This window comes from Anolis sagrei, chromosome 1 (genome assembly GCF_037176765.1).
Source record: "Anolis sagrei isolate rAnoSag1 chromosome 1, rAnoSag1.mat, whole genome shotgun sequence".
Lineage (NCBI taxonomy): Eukaryota > Metazoa > Chordata > Lepidosauria > Squamata > Dactyloidae > Anolis > Anolis sagrei.
Window position 1 is genome coordinate 304,131,843 of NC_090021.1, and position 22,616 is coordinate 304,154,458.

The following is a 22,616-nucleotide window of genomic DNA, read 5'->3' on the forward strand; positions in this document are numbered from 1 at the left end:
TAGTGTCATATAATGCAGCATGAAACTGCAGCATATGGCCAATGTAGGCTCATGTGATACAGTTTAGTGCAGTTAAACTGCATTGAACTGCATTATATGGGGTCACGGTCTTTAAATATTAATGTACAACAGGGTTTCTACAGTAAAGAAATACAATAAAGCATCATCTGGAAAAAATGGCATTTTACTAGCCAATTCTACAGCAGCTGTGTGTGCTTCCTTACAATAGGCAAGGTAAACAGCAGCCAACTGCAGAATCTTTTATTGAGCATGTGTCAACTGTTAGAAAATAAAAAGGAGATAAGCCTGTCTCACCAGGTACCTCCATTGTAGGAAACAAAACATAGATCTTTAAGTTTGGCAACCAAAATGGAAATCATAAGAAAAAATAGAAGCTGATGAAAAAAAGTTCATCCCTTTATTTCAGAAGAACCGTTCAGTGGTCTCCAGAAAACTCAAATATTTTTGCTTACTTATAGAAGGCTCACCTGATCTAGTTTCATTTCTCACATATATATGGTTAGCTCTGAATAAAAAGTTTGATGAAACATGTTGAATTACTTGTGTGTATCACCATTCTTTCCACGTTATTTATGCCTTTGGTTCCAAACTTTCTATTAGAGATAAAAGAAACAGATCTATTTTGTTAACTGAAGCATACCTTTATCCTCCTTTCTGTTTCTCCCTCCTGCCTCCGAGTGCCCTTTTCTTCCATCCCAAAGCCTCAGTTTCCAAAGTCGCTTTATCCTTGAAGTATCCTCTGCTTTTTCTTTTGCTGACACCCACGCTTCCAAGCTTCATAAAGTGGAAAGAGAGGTTGGGTGGCCATTCAAAGGTAAATCTCTATGGCAACACTGCTAGTTTAGGTCTGTGCTTTTTTTGTACTGCCTCGGAGACACACTTGAAGCACACACCGGTCTCTCTCTTTTTGCATTTCTTTCAGGAGATAATCCTTTGTGTTCCTGATGGCTATCCTATTATAGTGTAAATAAATACAAAGCCATAAATACCACGTTCTTTCAGGGATGCAGCACACTATAGGCTCTGTCCAGAATTGAAGCGGGAAGAAGTACATATGATGTAGTTGGGTTTTGTTTGTTTGATTATTTGTCAGCCTTAACTAAAAATCCTTCAATACATATTTTCTGGGGTTTGGTTATTAAGAAGCAAGTATTCTTTCCCGCAGGCTATAAACACAGCCAATATTAATTCCTTGCCTCCGGAAAGGAGGATTTCTTGGTTTAATGCTATGCAAAGTCATGGCACTACAGTGAAAATATTTTGTAAGATCGCTTCATACCAGCTCTGTTTTGTCTATGAAAATACGGGTTGGGGAATAGGGCATGGGGGGTGTACAGTTTAGCATATCACCAGTTATTTCACCAAAAAGGAGCCAATCACCTCACCTCTCCATCCTCTTTTCTATTCACATTTTTTTTCTGTTTGGAATCTAATCTGTTTCTGACTAAGTTTTGCACTGCAGGATTTGAACATGTTTATTTATGTATTGCGATTTCTACACTACCCATTCCCCAAGAGGTCCAGGGCAGTTTCCGACCACATTGAAACATTTAATATTTGAAACGTCAATAACAAAAAGGTAGATACACAATAACAAAAAGTGAAACATGTGCCTGTACACATCCGTTACCATCAAATGCCTTTGTGAATAAAAAAGACAATACTTTCAAGAGGTCTGGAGAGTCAGGGCCCATCTACATTGGCAGATAATCCAGTGTAGATGGAACATTAGCCTGGGTGCATGGCCAAATGATGCACCCAGGCTAATTTGGAGTAAACCAAATCCTTGCAAAGATCCTGATCTTCCTTGATCTTCCGGATCTTTGCAGGTATGGGGGCAGTGTTATCCCAGGAGTTGTCCCCACAGCCATCCCATGCTCTCCACCTTGGCAGGGGGGGGGGAGATGTATGCCACCCACCTGAGGTGGAGTTTGCTCCCGTGTGTGGCCTCAAAATGTGACATGAACCAGCTATTTTAATTCCGCATATTGGCCAGTGTGGAAGAACCCTCAGGGATAGGTTGTTGTCATATGCCTTCACCTTGACTCTGGCTTATAGCAAACTTCTCACAGGGTTTTCTCTGCAAGAATGATTAAGGTTTGCCATGGCTTTCTTCTGAGAGTAAGGGAATGTGACTTGCCCAAGGACATCTATTGGTTTTCATGGATAGAGATTCAAATCCAGTTCTCCTAAAGCCTGAGTGCAACACTCAAACCAGAACAGCCCATCAGTCATCCAATGAGAAGAAATTTCACACCCGAGTACTAAACTGGAAAAAACCAATTAATCTGCTCTATGCATAATGTAGCAATGGCACATTCAACCAAAGATTATCACATGGTTATAGTGCTCTCATAGGTGTATATAGGAAGAGGCTTTGTAGATTAATGCCAGCACCATGAATTATGTGCTAACACATATATTATCATATACTGGAACACTTTTGTCAGTAAACATTTCATGGGATCCTCCTATTTGGTTCATAGGTAAGACCAAACTAAGCTTTAAGTCAGGCATAGAGGAAAGGGTATTTAGGGAAGTGTAATGGGCATACCGATTACACCATACCTCCACATAATAAATTAATATTTCACCAAACAAATGCATGCATAGCTTAAGCGAGATGGTAAATGGAACAAAATTCTGAAGGATTTCACAGTGAAGACATAATAAAGGTTTGACCAGATATGAACTACAAGGCAATCTCATGTATGTGATCAGATTTATGTGTCCATATTAAAAGCCCATTAAAATAATAAATGGGGATTTTGCAAAACCAGTTCTAAGATTTCCATGTGGCTTATTTGTACGTGAAGGGATATAGAGTTGCAACTTTAATTTAATTGCAATGTATCATTTCATGGGATTTTTTAAAAAATAATTTCTACATTTGTTTAAAAAACTGAAAATCTAATAATCATAACATGCCTTATTGATGCTTTTTCTTCCAAGTTGTGGGCATTAACTTTTTGGAATCCGTTTCTGGATGCTGTAAAAAGCGGTCATACCATAGCACCTTTTATTCTGAATTTTCCACATCATGATGATTTTGTACACCTACCAGCTTAATACTTAATTTAAAAACTAGCAGGGCTTGAGGATTTTCAATGACCCCATCAGCGTGCTCGCTAATAATAATAATAATAATAATAATAATAATAATAAGCACTCAAACTAGCCTTCACTGGCTAAACAGTTGTGTATCTTGAGACTGAAATTATGGCTGAATGTCACTCTCTAAGGTCTGATCATTATGCAATGAAACTGCGGGGAAAGCCTGAAACATGACCAGTAGCTTGAGAGGCAGATTATGTGAGCAAAGGCCCCAAAGCCTCTGCAAGAGAACTTTGATAAAAGCTGGCTTCATGATAGGTAGTTACCCAAGGGTGAATTAATAGTATTTGATATTGCAGGTAGTATCGTCAGTATCAAATGTGAATATCCTGACCAAAACTGTTCTGCCATCCCTGCATAGCCCTCAGTCCTATCTTCCAAAGGAAAGACTTACAAGAACTGAATATTTCACAACTTTTCACCATGTGCCCTGAGTAATACAGAAGCTTGGATCCAACGAGTGACTGAACTTCACAAACAGCAAGTCTAGCACACAAGAACATCAGTTTCAAAACACCCTGCAGACAACATTTTGAAATCCCTTCCATCCCTCCCTTTTCTTCCTGGCAGTCTCAAAATCCAGGCTTTTCAGACTGTGCTATCTTCTGTATGAAGAGTTTTTATGTCTGTATATTTTTTTTATCTTGTCAGTCCAAGTAGGTCACACTCTATTGTTCATCTGCAAAAATAATGAGTCCACATAGATAGTTTATTTCAGCACAGATCTCTATAGAAAAGGCTCTGTCACAATCGTTGTCTGCTCTGTGTCCTCTGTTTCACAGGAAAGTATGTGTTTCAGGAGAATTATCCATCATGCGCATCATGCAAAAGTCTGTATTATACATGGCCACCTTTAGATAGGTAAGCAATCAGTGCTACGATCACTCCGACATACACCCCTGTGCCGATCGTAATGGCGAGTGCAGCAAGAAACAGAGCTCTCCGGGAAGCTGAGCTTGCGAGATGGAAATCCCCCTTCGAGATGGCCTTACTTGTCTAGAGAAAAAGGAAAACAATATGTAGGTTAGCTGTAAACACAGCACAGTGTTCATACTTACCCTAGATACTCACGTTTAAGCCTATACATTTTAGTCAAAAAATCAACCCAAAAAATCTGGGTCAACTTATTTGCTGGCCAATGTAAGTACTTTACCTTAACTCCAATTAAAAATGGAACCACCCCCTTCTTTAAGTGGAGTGGCAAAAGATGAGTACATGTTCTTCTAGAACATGGCATATAGCCCGAAAAAACTACAACAACCCAGTGACTCCAGCCATGAAAGCCTTCGACAATACAAAAGACAAGTATGTAGTCCACCCTGTGATAACCTAAAAGAAGCACCAACTCTATTTACTCTCTCCACCATGGTGTCATTTCTGGCCTTTTTGAATGTCTGGGTGGGGAAATAATGGTGGCAGCCAGATGTATCAAAATCCATAATTTTGGCCCCAAAACCTGCCCTTGACTTATACATGAGATAGACTTATACATGAGTATATATGGTAAGCATATTAGCAGTCTTTCAAATGAGACCAAAGTTAAGGCATGCAGATTCTGTGGCCTATATCCTGTGAAAGAGCCCAAATCCCTGCCATAATCCTGTGTATTATTTGAACACTCTTTTCAAAGTCTCTCATAACTGACGTCCTAAAGTAATACTTACCTTGTACACTGTATCAGTTCAAACACAGTGATTTTCTACTTCAAAAAAGCCAGTGTGATATATCTTAGTTGAATTATGAAGTTCAAAATTCTCTAAAATACAAGAACTCCACATGGGTTATTGAAAGAGTGACACCTTTGCCTTCTGATGGTTCAATGCACATAAATTTTGATTCATGAAGAAAATGGTTACAAATGTCATATATAAAAGTACCTTCAGACTACCTTCAGCTATAGGAAGCATAAAGGAATTTTGTGCATAGATTTGGATCCCATCTCCAATATATCCATTGTGTATGTTCAAATATTCCAAAATAATTATTTTAAACAATCCAAAACACAGAACACTTTTGTGCCCAAGTATTTTGGATAAGGGATACTCAACCTATATATTAGAAGATTCGACTGAAAGCAAATAAGTTATAGTTGATAGAGTGTTCAAATCAGTTTGAGGAAATCCAGACTGAAATTATAATTTGAAATGCAAGTGTCCCGGAGAGTCGACATACTTGAGCCTACTACCTTGAAAGGTTGCTGTGATAATTAAAAAATGGAGGGATTCTGTATATACAGTCTTCTGAAAACTTTAAAGGAGCAGTGTGATAGAAATGATCACCAGTGGATAGTGGCACAATTGGGGGAGGTACCCCACCATGCCAGTGTGAGGCATTCCCTGAGCACTGCTTACACCATGGACCACCACAAATTATGAGCCTGCAGGTTAGGACAGGGCCTTTATTACATTTATATTGTTTTGGATATGCTGACCAGCCATTATAAACTGACAATCAAATGGGACATCCAGGTTCAGAAGCAGAATCAGATGCCAAGGCAACATACTCTTCAACATTTTACAGATGGAAACCAGGATATGTGCCAAATAACATCAGTGTGTGGTCAGTAAGGCATACATTATTAATGAGTTAAAAACAATAGCTAGGAGAGGCTGCAGCATTTTGCTTTTGCTTGAACCATCTAGGAAGGGAAAGATTTCACCCCTCTTCTTTTCTTCCTTCTGCTGAACTAATTGCCTCCTCGAGAGTAACGGGATCAAAAGGGAAAGTCAAATATCCCAGAAGTGGTGTCTGTATTAAAAACGATGCTTCAGTTCTCCTGGTTGAGGCAGGAAGAGGCGGTCTTGTGTGATGGGGATAAGTACATTCTTTGTCTTCTTTAAAGATAGTTCCCACACAAGAATTGAAGGGATATGTTGATGCGCTGGAATGTGTCCAGAGGAGGATGACTAAAATGATCAGGGGTCTGGAGAACAAGCTCTATGAGGAGCAATTTAAAGAACTGGGCATGTTTAGCCTGAAGAAGAAGAGAAGGCTGAGAGGAAACATGATAGCCATGTATAAATATGTGAGGGGAAGTCATAGGGAAGAGGGAGCAGGCTTATTTTCTGTTGGAGACCAGGACATGGAACAATGGCTTCAAACTACAGGAAAGGAGATTCCTCCTGAACATTAGGAAGAATTTCCTAACTGCGAGAGCCGTTCAGCAATGGAACTTTCTGCCTCAGAGTGTGGTGGGGGCTCCTTTGGATGCTTTTAAACAGAGGCTGGATGGCCATCTGTCGGGGGTGCTTTGAATGCAATATTCCTGCTTCTTGGCAGGGGGTTGGACTGGATGGCCCATGAGGTCTCTTCCAACTCTATGATTCTATGATTCTAAGAAGACAATTTCCCCTGCTTCCCCCAACTCCATCTGATGAAATCCTATGAAACACTGGCAATCCCACACTGAACACATGAGTATCGTACTTTCTTAGGTGCCTGTTTGTTGAGTGTTGCTAGGCACTTAAAAAACTTTACTCTTAAGTGCACAGGTCACAAGCTGCTGCAAAATAAGCATAGGATAATTCATATTTATGTAGGCAAATCAAGAAGAAATTATTCAGGTTTATTTAAATTTCATAGAAAAGACCTACCAATACCAATAAGTACAACCGGAATAATTTTTTCAGTTAATCTTCCATTCCAGCAGAGGTTATAGTTGGGATGGTCAAAAGACCACTGCTACAAAATCTTTCATCAAGACAAGTTACTACTGAGAGTAATTTCTGCAGACTGTAATTGGAGACAGTGACTCAAGTGCCAAGGCTGTTAGCGCAGACTCCTTCGTTTTTAAAGTTTCTCTTCATCATTCATCTTTCTCTTTGTATTGTGTATTTTTAGACAGTAAACCTGAAGGCTAGGACTAACTTTTTTATTTAATGTATGCAATACACTGTGGGAGCCCTATTAGCTGCAGGGCAGGATGAAATGGTAATAAACAAATGAATATTAATATGTAGTTGTGTGAAATATGCAAAAAGATAGTAGGTGGTAGGTTTTTCACGGGCTCTTTATCTCTCATTCCCTTTCCCTCTCTCTCTGTCACACACACACACACACACCCCTAAAAACAATTTTAGCACCACAATTCAGTTTCAAATATCGTACAGAGTGCTGTTGCAAAAGCAATGAAGGATGGCTGGAGAGGGTTTGCTCTCAGGTAATTTCCCAGCCCCCATCTAGATCCTGTCTAAATGTAATAAATTCCCTTTCAATTAATTCTTCAATTCATATATCATCAGTACTTCTAAACCAAAATCAACAAGAAAACCAACTCATATAAAACAGTGTAGGATTTAGTGATTTATTTACTTACTATATTTATATCCTGCTCTTCTCACCCTGAAGGGGACTAAGAGTGGCCTTTACACATAGGCAACAATTCAATGCCATTGAAACAACATACAATTAAAATAAACACTTACACTAAAACCAAAGAATTAAAACATCTAAATATTGCACCAAGTATTAAAACTACACAGTCTAAGATCGTAATCCGGAGGCATTCCAGTTGTCATTGCACATATTCCATATCCATTTCTTGCACTACAATTACTATCCAAAGGCCACTGAGAAGGCCACATCTGCGAAGGAGGTGGGACCGAGAGCAGGGCCTCCCCAGACGATCTTAGTCTCCAAGATGATACGTTCAGACAGGTAAAGTGGGCTGGAACCATTTAGGGCTTAATAGGCTAAAGCCAGCACTTTGAATTTTGCTCAGTAGCAAACTGGCAGCCAGTGGAGCTAGCATAACAGGGGAATTGTGTGCTCCCTTTACGCTGACCCAGTGAGGAATTTGCCCCCCGCTGGATCACTTGAAGCTTCTGAACAGTCCTCAAAGGCAACCCCTTTGAATACTGAATAAATATGGAATACATTTAGAAAAGGAGATGAGGATGAAGATAAGGTTTGAACAAAGGTGGAAGAGAAGAAACAGACAGGTTTGGTGTGTGTGTGTGTGTTGAAGTCTCCTGTCAATTCATAGTGACCCCATGAATTTCATAGGCTTTCTTTGGGAAATAATAGTCAGAGATGGTTTTGACAATTGCTTCCTCTGAAATAATCCACAGCACCTGATATTCTGCATCCAAGTACTAACCCAAGCTGACCCTGCTTAGCTCCCAAAAGTTGGCACCCATTAGGGGATTTAGACCCTTGCATCAAAAAGGGAGTGATAAAACAGTCTCTATCTAGTACTGAATGCAGAGAGAGACTAAACAATGAAAAGGGAAGGGGCAGTAAAGGCAGTGGGTATGAAATGATGGTTTTCTCATTTTCTTTGTTCTATTCAGTTTCTTAGATTCTCTCTATGTGATGAGGATTAATAAAATGTCCCCAAAGCCTCCATAATAGCAGAAGATAAGAGCAACCGTGCCACTGAAGACCATCAGAGGTGGGACCCTCAGGTCCAGGGAAAAGATCAAAGCCCTCCTGGGATCTTCAAAAGACGGTGTTCTCTTCCATCATGTAGTGGTATTCATTATTTGTATTTGCCCATTTTATTACAAAAGGTTGAAATGACTTCCCCAAGGCTTACTTAGCAGGAGTTAGAGGTTTATGATAATATATAATGGTATTTTTAATTCCATGCCTTGGTCTCTACCAACTATTAAAATGTAACTCTTGACCATTTATCTGAAATTAAATCTGGCCCCATCCCATCCTTGAATGTTTAAGAATATAATTCCTGGGCATAACTGGAAATCTACATGCATTTACAACTTCACAATTGACAGGGACAGTCTTGATAAACCTTCTGTTGCCCTACTCTTTCAATGGAGAGACTAGAAGAGGAGGAGCTGGAATCTTGCCCTTCCCTGCAGGCAAAAGCAAACTGCTGCTGGCCATCCGAGCTTGTGTATTCCTTCTCATTAATAACCTTTGCCATTTTGACCACATTTTGATATTGCATGTGGTAGGAACTCTGATCTGCTAGGAGAGTTTACAGTAACCACAAATCCACTGAGTTGTCCATGGCTAGTCCTCTGCATTCATGGATCCTCAGCCAGCCTTAAGGACTCTCCCCTTCTCTTGCCTATCACTCACATTTATGCTGCCTCCAGTTGCTGCTAACTACACCCTGCAGTTGAAGAGCGGCTGCAATTGAACACACAGCACTCAATTAGCTTGGCAGGGTTCTAATCCCCACTTAGTCATGGAAACCCACTGAGTGATCTTGGCAGGCATGTAGCTGGGGGGGGGGGGGCTCGGAGGGCTTCAGCCCCCCCCCCCCGAAATTTTCATGGTGGTTCGCGAAAAGGCCTTACTGGTGCATTATTTAAACTGTTATGTTTATTCATATCATGATCTGATCACCGTACTCAATATATCCCATATGCACGGGGGTATTGGGGTAATGATACAAAAGGTTTGCTAGGCTAGACCCTCTTTCACTCAGACTCAGCCCTCCCGAAACTCAGCCCCCACCCGAACCCTCCCCTGAAAAAAATTTCAGCCCCCCCCCCCCGAAACGAAATCCTGGCTACGGGCCTGGATCTTGGGCAAATCACATTCACAAATCACATTCTCTGAGCCTCAGATGTAGGTGAAGGCAAACCCCCTCTAAACAAATCCTGCCCAGAAAACCATGTGGTAGGTCAGAAATGACATCAAGACACAGAGCAACAAAAGTATCCAGAGAGATATGCTGTCTACCAACTTAGTGTTTCCTTAAGCAGATCAATATTCAAATTACATTAACAATGTATTTATAGATCTATCTATTCAGATTTATGTATGTGGATATATCTTCAAGTCACATGTCAACTCGTGGCAACCCCATGGATGTCATAGAACCTTTTTTTTACCAGTTCCTTTGTCTGAAATATATCCTGGAAGACCTGGTATTTGTTGTTGGTCTCCTATTCAAGTATTAACAAGGTTGACCCTGCTTAGCTTCCAAGATCAGATGGGATTAGGTGGCTTTAGGATACTGAGGCATTGAGATGTAAGCCCCCCCCCCCAACTATTTACATATGACTTACTTCTAAGTAAATGTTTACAGAATTTTACTCTGAATAAGACATTCTAACAGGACCCTGGAATACATAGATAACTTTATGAAAATTGTCCCTTTCCCAACAGTCTCTTTTTAAAGCAATTGCATTCAATTTATCACCTGGGGCTAAAATGTTGTACACTGTTTTTCACCACTCCCATCTACCCATGCACCCATTTTTCTATCCTGATACCAACACCGTGAATTAGGTTATCTCAAGAAGGTGTGATTGGTTCAAGGTGAACATATGAATGTTATGTTATATGGAAGCTGGGATTTGACCTAATCTATAATGTTGCTCACACATAAGGGATAGGTATAAATGCAGTGCGGTTTAGAGCACATTTAAATTTTAAAATAATGCTATACATTTCTTATGAATTATGCTGCATGTGTGCGCACACACAAACAAACAGAATATTGTATTTATTGATTTGACTCTCTTATATTTTTCAGGCTTTGCTAAACTCAAAACATTTATTCCAAGGTTTCTTTCTTAAAATAGTAGTTTTCTGTGTAGTTTCTCATTAATAACTTTTGCCCTCTTATTGTCTGGCAGCACTCTTTGACCGGTGTGATGTTCCTTGGCCACACATGTTCTTGTTTCCATCTGTGAAAGGTTAAAGGATATGGAGAACGGATTAGCAGTTTTGGTCCCACTTCATAGAGATTTTTGCCCCCTCCCTAGGTGTTTTTCAGGAACTCTGGGGCTGTACAAAAGATTGGGGGGGGGGGGTGCATGCTGCCCAAAGACTGCACTTTCTGCACTCTGATCTAATACACATGTTGGGTACCTCAGGAGAGGCCTCTTGCACCTTTGGCCTTTGAGAGGGCAAACCCTGCATGATATGGCCTTTGAGAAGGCATTACAATAACTAAGGGAAAAAACTTCCATTGGCATCAAGTGAAAGTTTTTCTTCTGATATGTTACCTCTTGAAAGAGATTTCTGTGCACTTGACAGATGATGCTCCAGGGCTCTAGGGTTTATATATATATATCACTTTTCTTCCAGTACTAGTACTCAAGGCACTTCATATAAGGATGAATGTTTGGTTCTCCAGATGGTTTTCATCTCCAACTCACATCATCCCTAGCTTCCCTGAGATGAGGGTGATGAAAGATGCAGCCCAACAATATCTGGAGGCTCTACCACAGATCCCCCAATGGCATAAGATATTTTGACTTGCTAGCAAAAGTAGAGTAAGGATGGAACCATCTTGGCCTCCATAAGGAGGGAATCCCAAAGTATGGGTGTAGTCACACAAAAGACCTTCTCCCTTATTCCTAGCCTTATTCCAAGTCTGAGAAGATGGTGGAACATAGAGAAGGACCTCTTCAGATAATCTTAAAGCTTTTTACCACTTCATCACGCTAGAGAAAAAATCCACTTAAAATTCAGTTTTTGCCTCCTGCAGTATTCTGGGGTTTGTAGTTTAGTGAGGCTGTTAAAAGCTCCTCCCTTGTAGACTCATAAAAGGACATATGGTCTTTAAAGCTTTCTGAATTGTACCTGGAAACAGACCGATAGTTCAGTGGAGATGTTGCAACAAGGGAGTTATGTGGTTCGTATAGCTAGCTCCAGTTAACAATCTGGTTGCAGCCCTTTGGGCCAATTAAAGTTTCTGAGCACTTTTCAAAGGGAGCCCCATGCTGAGCACATTAGAAATCCATAGGCATAGAAAAAAGGTCTGCCCCTGGGGACGTCTTTTGTGTGGTGACAGGAAAGCTTAGGCACCCTGCTTTGTCACTGGAGCTCCACAGCTGGAAAAACCGACATGCTGGTATTTTGATCACAGGAGGCTTTCAGCCCATGAGAGCTAAGGCTTTCCTACTACTCCAACTTGTTCCTGTAATGGTAGCAGGGAGGAGAAACTCAGCACTATTTTATTTCCTTGCTATTGAAAGTGATGTTCAGACAGGAAAATGACCCCCAAAAGAGGAAAGACCCTAAGCTCCTTGTATTTTCCATCCTAATAATGTCCAGTAAGTTGGTTTCTCCCTGGAGATGACCCAGGATATCTGCGAAGCAAAGCAAAGCAACAAACAATCAAGAAAATGTTGTTTGCTGCCTGAGATGGTAGCTCCAAAGAATGAAGAATGTCTCACAGTGGGCAATAATAATTGGGTTAGACAGTTTGAGTGACCTAAAGTGTCTCCCCTCTATGCCTTACTATCCTGACTCCTCTGTGATGTAAACTGATTAAGGAAGGGGTTCTCAAACCTTTTCAGCCTCTGAGCCCTTTTTGCAGCAAAAGTTTCTTGTGGAGCCCAAAGAACTGGTATTCTTTCCCATTCTCATCTTCACTTGTATCAATTTATTAGCCCACCAAGAGCTCTTTCTGGCTAATCTGGGTTCTAGTTTAGACAGTTTGTGTGTATGTGTGTGCGTGCGTGAATCTATCTATCTATCTATCTATCTATCTCAGGTATGAGCAAACTTTTTGACACATTCTGTTGAAAAATTTGACAGACAGGCCAAGCCAGTGGCAGATGGATGGAGAGTGTTTGTGTGAACTAATTAAAAAACAACAACAATAAATTCCTATACACATTGCACATATCTCATTTATAATGCAAAAAAAGGAAAGAAAAAACAATATACTATTTAAAACGAGGAACAACTTTAACCGACATAAGCTTAATAGTATTTCAATGAAAGATCCCAGGGGCTATCCGGTCCAAGCTCCTTGACATGCAACGCCAGGGGCCATCCTGTCCAACCCCCTTCTATCATGCAGGAAAAGTGCAATCAAAGCACCCCCAACAGATGGCCATCCAGCCTTTGTCATAATAATAATAATAATAATAATAATAATAATAATAATAGCAGAAACCCCAGAGGCCATACAGTTCAACTGCCTTCTGCCATCCTGGAAAAACACAATTAAAGTACCCCCTGAGCAGTGGAAAGGAAATAGGGTTTTGGAAGAAAGGAAGTCGAGGGGGAAAGAATCTAGGCAGTGAGGAAAAAAGGCTTTTGGCAGCAAGGGAGGCGCAGTGAGGGGGAGGAGCAGGAAAGAGGAGGGAAAGCTTGGAGGAGGACGAGGGAAGAGCAGGAAACCAAAGAGCCCCACAATGGCACTGTGGTGTGCACTTTGAGAAACATTGGTCTAAGGACCTCATCAGATGGAGATCCATAAGCCAGGGGACTGTGGAGGAATCCATGGAGCAGCGGGGGAAACTGTCAGGCAGTGCTCTTCATTACCCCCTTACCATTACATGGCATTTTCCATCTACCACACACTGTCCCTGGCTTCTCAGGGCATCCATGTTCTCAGGGTAGCCTCTGAACAAGCTTCCAAGACAGAGTTGGGACAGAGCCCTGCTGGAATTAACCCCTCCTCCATCATGTGATGGGTTCCAGTGACTCTGTCTTGGCTGTATCACAGCTGTGTCCTAGGACGGGGGGAAAACCCTGTGTGGTGAGGTCATTGGACTCCCAGGAATCTTCTCTTGACCTTCTAAGATGTTGCTAGGTTAGATCAGCACCATCTATCTTGGAATGAAGTTCCTACAATGAAGCTTAATTTCTTTCACCATTGGTGTGTTTGCTCCTTAAATCAAGATCTGTAACCACTGCATGCATTCTAATACCTGAGGCTATATTCATTCTCTTTCCGGCAGTAAAAAAAATGAAATCAAAATGTAATAAGACATGAAACTACTAATACGATTTCACCCTTTTGGGACACTCAAAACCTGTATTGTGAGGCAGCTGCCTGACTCTGTCTAACACCAGAGCTGGTCCCAACTCTCTCATCACCTGCTGTTATTGGGTGGCTCTGTTTAATTGGTTTTACCAGCTGCTTTTTAATTGCTACAGAAATTTCCAAAGAGGTTGCCTTATGTGCCTGTTGCAGCAAAAGCAATGTCTTGTGGGACCTTAAAAAGTTAAGAAGTTTTACTTGGCATAAGCTTTTAGGGATTCCATCAGATGAAGAGAGCTAGAGTAAAACATGCTTGTGTTTAAGGTCTCATAAGATCCTTTGTTGCTTCTCTAATATGTGTATATTTTTCCTGCTGCTTTTATTGTTATCATTGAGTTGATCTAGAAATTCACTCCCATGGACAGAAGGGCCCTTTGTATCTGTCAGAGATTTCTAATCCTCTAAAAGAAGTGCCCTAGGGAAGTGGCACTAAGTTTGAATAATAAATAAATAAATAAAGTGTGCTGATGGAAGGGAGGAAATTATCATTTTTATAATTCGTGTCCTGCTCCAAGCCTCTTATACTACTCATCTACTCTGCCCCTCCAATATTGCTTTCCATAATAATAATAATAATAATAATCATCATCATCATCATCATCTTTATTTATACCCTGCCACCATCTCCCGGAGGGACTCAGGGCGGCTCACAAAGCCCTCAAAGGTGCAAACATGCAAAATACAAAAATGGCAGGAACAATAGCATAACAATAACAGCCAACATAAATATCTCATTTCACAAAGCCCCCTGGTAAAATCAATAAAATACAGCAATCGCTGCAGATATAAACAGTAGAAATCAATCTCAGTCATGTAAAGTGCTTGGTGAAATCTATGGGACCTCATGTATATTCATTTAAGAAAAGTAAATATGGTCAAAGGCTTATTGAAAAACCCATGTCTTTAATTGTGTATGGAAGGTTTGGAGAGTGGGGGCTAGTCTGATCTCCCTTGGGAGGGGATTCAAAAGATGGGGGGCCACCACCGAGAAGACTCTCTCTCTTATCCCCACCAATCTCATTTGAGATGGAGGTGGGACTGAGAGGAGTGCATACAGTCCATACAGGTGCTGGTAGTTGTGGATATGGGAAGGAATTGCGAAAAATAACACCTTTCTAGGGTTGTCAACATATGAAGAAGAATTCTGCACAGGGAAGAATTTCTTTTTCCCTGGACAGTGAAAGAGAAGATAAATCCAACTCACTGTTTCTTTGTACTTTGTTTTACCTTTGTAATGCCATCTGAATATGAGATGGCAGGAGAGAAATCTTATAAATAAATAACATAAAATTGAGAGATTAAGTCTATAATCTTTTTGAAATCTTGGGGGTAGGGGACACCACACAAACATATTTTCTTCTTTATTTGTTCATTCTTAATTAAAACCTAGGAGCTGATTTTTGCTAGCTCAATTTCACTGCAATGTAATTCAGCAGAAATCAATAGAAACTCACCAGTCTAATCACTTAAAAGACAGTCTTCAATTGCAAGTCTCTTAAGGTGCTTTCATTTTTCTCAACAGTAAATATTTGATATACTAGGGAAATACAGATTATATAACCTATTGGGTCCTCAATCAGGCCATTTGTGAAGAGCCACACAGGAAATTACTTTGAAAACTGGAAATGATGAGTAAGGTAATGGTAAAGGGAAGCAAACAATGTATTTTGTTCAGAGTAAATGTTCAAGTTAGAGAGATGTAACAAGTGGACTTCCTCAGACATCAATCTTAGGACCTGTTTTGTTCATTACAGACCCTAGGGAGGGAAATCGTAGGTTACTGATGCAATTTGCAAATGGCACCAAGTCCAGAAGTCTTCTGAGAGCAGAGAGTAACTAGATAATTATACAAGATGAAACGGAGTAATAGAATTGACTTTTCTTGCTGTTACGTGTTTCTACAGGGGATTTCTTGATCGGATATGTCATGACCTTATCAGGGGGTTTCCTGACAGGATTTGTTCCAAGAAGGTTTGCCTTCATCTTCCTCAGAGATAGATATGATTTGCCTAAAGTTGCCCAGTGGCTTTCCATGGTTGAGGGGGATTCAAACCATGATCTCTAAAGTGTCTCTTTTACATTTATTAATATAAAGAGTAAATTCATGCATTTGGGAACAGTTTTTTCTTTGCTTGTTTGTTCATTAATTCACTCTTGCAGATTTAAATCTGCCATAGAGTGCTGGTGCCTCGCCAGACCACAAAACAACAGGTTTCCATAACATTAAGACCAGACAGTTAAAGGGTCAAACTACATTTAAAGTGGTGTCAAACTGCATTAATTCAAGAGTGTAGGTGCACCCTCTGTTGTCAGTTTTGAGTCTCAAAAGGACAGAAGAATGAATACTACACCACATGATCAGAATGTAATTTATCAAGCTACCAGTGTCATATGTTCGCATCCATGCAATCTGGATATGTGTAGTCCAGATATGAAAGGGTTAATGTGTTTAGTTAGTAATTATTAAGCTTAAATGAATTCAAGAACGGTACTTTTTTCAGAAAGTAAAATAGCTATTATATTTATGATAAGTTGTAAGTTAATTTTGGGTTAAAAGCCTACAGTAAAACCATTACAGCAAAATATCTTCCCTTGTTATAATCTCCCTCTCTTTTCACTGTGGGGTCTTCTTTGTTTGTTCCATATAGTCCAGAATATCAAGGCAGAATAATCCACAATGGGCCCATATACACAGTTCAAAGCAGAAAATGTGGGATTTTATTCAGCTTTGTTGAAAGGTCCAATATCTGAGTCCACACTACCATATATTTCAGTTCAAAGCATATAATGTGCGGTTTTATTCAGCTATGTGGAAGAGGCCTGTGTTGCATTTAAGAGAGAAGGGAAGAGTTGCATGGTTTTTAGAAATTATTTTATTTATTAACCATCTCCTCAAATCCCCTTCTTTCCTTTTTGCTTTTCTGCTCATCTTCTTACCCTCACCAATTTCCTTAGCTTACTGATTTCCAAGTGGAGCCCATATCAAAAAGTCCTACCACATGATCACATGAGGCGAATTTAGCGTCCTAACCCACACTGCCAGGAAATTTCCTCCTTGGAGCCCCATGCTACCCATCATAGGACATATGGTGACTTCTGATGGGGCTCCATGGAGGAAGCATCCTGACAGCGTGACAGGATGCTTCCTTAGGAATGCATCAGGCTAGCCATGTTCCATAGACAATCACGGGGCCAGAGTGGGGGCAAGCCGCACGATGAAGCTTCCCCACATGGGATGGGGAAGCATCAGCTGCGGGTGTGGGATTGACTGGTTGCCCTGCCGATTTGCTACGGAGAGTGGTTAATCGCCCTATTGGACCTCATCCATATGATGAGGTCCCTAGTGTTAACAACTTCAAAACTTCAAAATTGATTTTTTTTAGTACCAATGTGACACCTGTAAATACTGCCCAATGTAAATATCAGGAGAGCCTCAGAATGCAAAAATAACTACAGTTGTTCCTCCAGATTTGCGGGTTTGACTTCTGCAGATTTTATTATTCACACATTTGATTAAAATGGTCTCTATGAATCTCTAGGTCCTCCAGTGTGATTCTGGAACTCATCACATGTAACTTATTTATTTATTTATTTGCGTCATTTTTATCCCACCCATTTCAGCCCGAAGGTGACTCAGGGCAGCATACAGAACGGCAACAATTAAATGCTATATATAAATACATACATATCGGTTAAAAGCAATTAAATCAATTAAAACACATCATAATACATCTAAAAACCATAGAAACAATAAAAACAATAAAAATCTATAAAACAATGTCTTTTAGTTCAATTCCTCATCCGTTTGCATCGTCTTAGCTGTTCCGTGTTGATATTCCAATTTGAGTTTATCTGGTCATGCTGAAGTTCCAAATACTAGGATGCTAAAGGGAAAGTCCAACAATGGATAGGCACGCTGTACATCACAAGACATTGCTGGATTTTTTGTTGAAGCCCCACCCCTACCCAAAGTAGAAGTATCATAGGACACTTCCCTCCTAACATGGGAAGTCTCCAAGGGAGCCACCACACTTCAGCATTGCTTCAGCGCCACTTTTCCTGTATGATGGGAGAAGCATCGCTGCTTTTGAGTGCCATGCATGGCTACGGAGGTGTCCCGCGACCCTGCTGTTTTGTCACAGGGTCTGGCAAAACAGCACCGGGGGGTGGAGGGATGGGTCATCCATGTGATGAGGTAGCATGTGTTGAGTTTCCAGCAGGAGTTGACCACAAAATCATATCTATGTCCATATCGATATCAATATCAATATAGATATAGATACATATATAGGGAAATTTATATAATAGACAGGAAATTTGCAATTTTTTGTTTGCAGTTTTTCAATTACACGGGGTCTTGTGTTCCTAATCCCAGCAAATGTGGAGGACTAACTGGGGGCCCTTCGACATAGCCCTATATCCCAGAATATCAAGGCAGAAAATCCCACAATATCTGCTTTGAACTGGGTTATCTGCGTCTACACTCAGATAATGTGGGATTTTCTGCCTTGATATTCTGGGAGATAGGGCTGTGTCGAAGGGCCCTGTGAATGCCTTCCAAGCTGCCCCACTACTTGTTGATTTAAATGTTTAACTTTGGAATACTCTCAAGCATGAACAAAAATATTCAAAGATTCCAATCACCATTTTCAATTGCAATGAGTTGAATCTTATGAGTAAAAATTGTAAATTTCTAACCCTGAGAGATTAACAAAAAGCAAGAAGCCTTTTTTTAAATATTGAAAAAAAACCCTAGGCTTTGGGTAAAGAACTAGCTGAAAGTTGTTCATTCTTTAGCGTAGTCTCTCATTTAACAAATTAATAACTTTACTTAATTCTGTAATTAAGTTTAAGCTGAAATTCTAATTTAAGTCAATGAACTACCTTAAAATGAATTTAATTAAGTTGCTCTTTTATGCTACAGAATTTCTAATTGAATTTCTAACTTCAGCATTAAGGGAGATGGATTTACTTATATCGTTTCTTATTGTATTCTTTTATCACTACCTGAGAATCAAATTTTATTTATTTAGATCGATAGATGGTTGTTGTTGTCAGAATCATAGAATCATAGAGTTGGAAGAGGGCCTTCCAGTCCAATCCCCTGGAGTGCAGTTTCTTCAATGTCTTCCAAGTCGTCTAGTCTTCTGTGTGCCCGGGGGGACTCTGTCATTTGATATCAGCCATGGATTGAGGTTCTGGGTTTTAGTCTGCCACTTCTGGACTCTTGCTTGCTGAGGTGTTCATGTGACTTGCAGCATGCAATTGGATTATATGACAGCGTGGACTCAGATAATCCAGTTAAAAGCGGATATTGTGGATTATCTATCTTGATATTCTGGGTCATATGGCTGTGTGGAAGGGCTTTTTGTGTATTGCTCCCTCTAATGGGGCAGGACAGGGCCATTCCAGAAGATCTCAATCCATGGCCAGGGTAATACTGTAATTCTTCAAATACCAAAATTCTAGGGCTTTAAATTTCATTACTAGTACCTTGAATTCAGAGTGGAAAAATGCTGGCAGCATGTGCAATTTCTTTAAGGCCCCTTCGACACAGCTGTATAAAATCCATATTATCTTATTTGAACTGGATTATATGGCAGTGTAGACTCAGATAATCCAGTTCAAAGCAGATAATGTGGTTTATCTATTTGATAATCTGGATTATCTGCTTTGATAATCTGGATTACATGGCAGTGTAGATGGGGCCTTAAACGATCTCAGAGAGGTCTTCTTTGGAAGACGTTATTTTGTTCCTTGAGACCCATGATCTCTTGGACTGGTTCAAGTTAAATGTGTGTATTTGTAAAAGTAATCTTCTACTATATGAGCCTGTCTGAATTAAGAAGCCATCAAATAATTTATGCTACCAGGGATCCTATTAAATACTGTACTGTATTTCTTATATTGATTCATTCAACCCTGTTGGGCTCCCTTTAAAGAGCAGTTTAGTAATCCAAAAAGAACATTGGATGCAGAAGGAAACATCAGAAGATGCTAATTCTTACCCCTTGAGAAAAGTAGAAGGCAGCAATTCCCAGAGGCCAGAAACAGCAGAGCATTGAGAAAATAGCTAAGCCCAGGTGGTCTCGTGGAGGAAGCATCAGGAAATTATCTTCACTTTCGCTGTCACTTGAAGAGTCACTCTGGAAAGCAAATTAATTCAAGGATGGTGACCAATGGTGCAAAGTAAGCCTGGTTTGCAGAGCATCCAGGGAGAACAGCAGGCTAACCCAATGCATATTTGGACAACACATTCCCCTTGAGACATAGCAGGCAGACTATGGGTTAGGAAACTTCCTCACTAAGGGCCCTTCCACACAGCTCTATATCCCAGAATATCAAGGCAGAAAACCTCACAATATCTGCTTTGAGCTGGGTTATCTGAGTCCACACTTAGGGCCCTTCGACACAGCCCTATATCCCAGAATATCAAGAAAATCCCACAATATCTGCTTTGAACTAGGTTGAGTCCACACTGTTATATATTCCGGTTCAAAGCAGAAAATGTGGGATTTTAGTCGGCTGTGTATGGAAGGGGCCTTAGATAATGTGGGATTTCCTACCTTGGTATTCTAGGATAAAGGACTGTGTGGAAGGGCCCTCAAATATATGATGTAGTCTCAGTGGTAATGTTCCACCACACATATTGGAGATAGAGTCAATCTCTGTGACTTAGGGTCCTTCTACACAGCCCTATATCCTAGAATATCAAGGCAGAAAACCCCACAATATCTACTTTGAACTGGGTTATCTGAGTCCACACTCAGATAATGTGGAATTTTCTGTCTTGTTATTCTAGGAAATAGGGCTGTGTGGAAGGGCCCTTGGGCTGCAGACTAAGGGTCCTTCCACACAGCCATATTACCCAGAATATCAAGGAAGAATAAGTGACAATATCTGATTTGAACTGGAATATCTGAGTCCACAATGCAATATATTCCAGTTCAAAACAGATAATGTGGGATTTTATTCAGATGTGTGGAAGGGACCATAGACTGTTTCATTTGCAAAAAAACAGTAACTAATATGAATTAGTGGCTTGCAACAATCTCGTTGGCATTATTATTCCTCACATCGTAGTTCAAAATATCTGGGCCAAAATCCAATTGCTGCTCTGAGAGTAGACCCACTGAGTCAACTGATTAATGATAAATCAGGACTCAACATAAATCTAATTGATTCAGCAAGTCTACTCTAGTTGGGACAAGTAATTGGATTTAAGCCGTGAAATCTATTAGGCTGCAGAGGTGCCACTTAACATTCTGGTTAAGAAAGATCTCCTTGGATCCTGTCCACAAGCATTTTATCTAGAGTGGGGGTTGGGCAGGTATTTTATAGACCTCAAAAGGACTTTAGTGAGGTTATTGCCAAGAAGAAATATGTAGCTTTCACCAATAAGTTGTCAGAGTAAAAACCAAAGAGAGTTTGTGTACTTCAGTGGTTGTATAGAAGAGGGGATTTCATCATGACAAACAACAGCTGCTGAAATTCTTCTGTGCAATCATGAAAGCTATAAAAGTTATCTCCAGTTTTTACTCTTATAAATGCTGAAACTAGTTAGCACCATATCTGCTGTTAGCATATCTAAGTAGTTACACCTAATGTGCAAACATGCCTATCCCCCCTACTCTCCCTAAAAACCTGGCAAATGCAGTCATAATTCTAAGACGTTAGACTATCAAATTGAACCAGCAGAAAAACTGGCTCATAGATTAGTAAATCTATGCCCCGGCCTTATGAAATTTTGCTAACATTCTCAAACGACTTAAATCAGAAGGATCCTGTCAGAAAACTAACAAAATGAAATTCAACAAGGACAAATGCAAGATATTCCATTCCACTTAGGTAATAAAAATGAAATGCAAAGATACAGAATGGGGGACAATGCCTGGCTCGACAGCAGTATGTGTGAAAAAGATCTTGGAGTCCTCGTGGACAACAAATTAAACATGAGCCAATAATGTTATGCGGTGGCAAAAAAAACCAATGGGATTTTGGCCTGCATAAATACGCGTATAGTGTCTAGATCCAGGGAAGTCATGCTACCCCTCTATTCTGACTTGGTCAGACACACTTGGAATGCTGTGTCCAATTCTGGGCATCGCATCTGAAGGGAGATGTTGACAAGCTGGAATGTGTCCAGAGAAGGCCAACTAAAATGATCAAGGGTCTGGAGAACAAGCCCTATGAAGAGCGGCTTCTGTTTAGCCTGCAGAAGAGAAGGCTGAAAGGAGACAACATGGCTATGAGATGGGAAGTCATAGGAAGGAAGGAGCAAGCTCTTTTTCTGCTGTCCTGGAGACTAGGATGTGGAGCAATGGCTTTGAACTACAGAAAAGGAGATTCCACCTGAACAGGAGGAAGAACTTCCTAATGGTGAGAGCTGTTCAGCAGTGGAATTCTCTGCCCCGGAGTGTGGTGGAGGCTCCTTCTTCAGAGGCTTTTAAACAGAGGCTGGATGGCCATCTGTTGGGGGGTGCTTTGAATGTGACTTCCCTGCTTCTGGGCAGGGGGTTGGACTGGATGGCCCATGAGGTCTCTTCCAATTGTATGATGCCTTGATTTTCCTGAAGAATAATTCTTAGAATTTACTGTAAAATCAGCACTTGGTTTCACAAGAAAAGCAATCATTTGTTTTCTGTTACACTGGAGACTAGTCATTGTTTCAAAGATTGGTGAGATCACAATTATATTCCTTTGGAGGAAAGTTCAGTTTATTTCAATGGAACTTGAAGTTACGTGTATTCAGGAGATAACCTTCCATTGTTAAATA

General features: G+C 40.3%; 1 protein-coding gene across 1 annotated transcript in view; it reads right to left on the minus strand.

Moving 5' to 3' along the window:
* Positions 1 to 1,482: 1,482 nt before the first annotated feature.
* SYNDIG1L (synapse differentiation inducing 1 like) overlaps positions 1,483 to 22,616 on the minus strand; it is an 83,475-nt gene continuing 62,341 nt past the window's right edge. The window contains exons 3-4 of the mRNA XM_067462890.1: positions 19,849 to 19,986; positions 1,483 to 4,131 (exon numbers count right to left, since the gene is read on the minus strand). Coding sequence (XP_067318991.1) covers positions 3,973 to 4,131; positions 19,849 to 19,986 — 297 coding nt within the window. The 3' untranslated portion in view covers positions 1,483 to 3,972. The remainder of the gene's footprint in view (positions 4,132 to 19,848; positions 19,987 to 22,616) is intronic.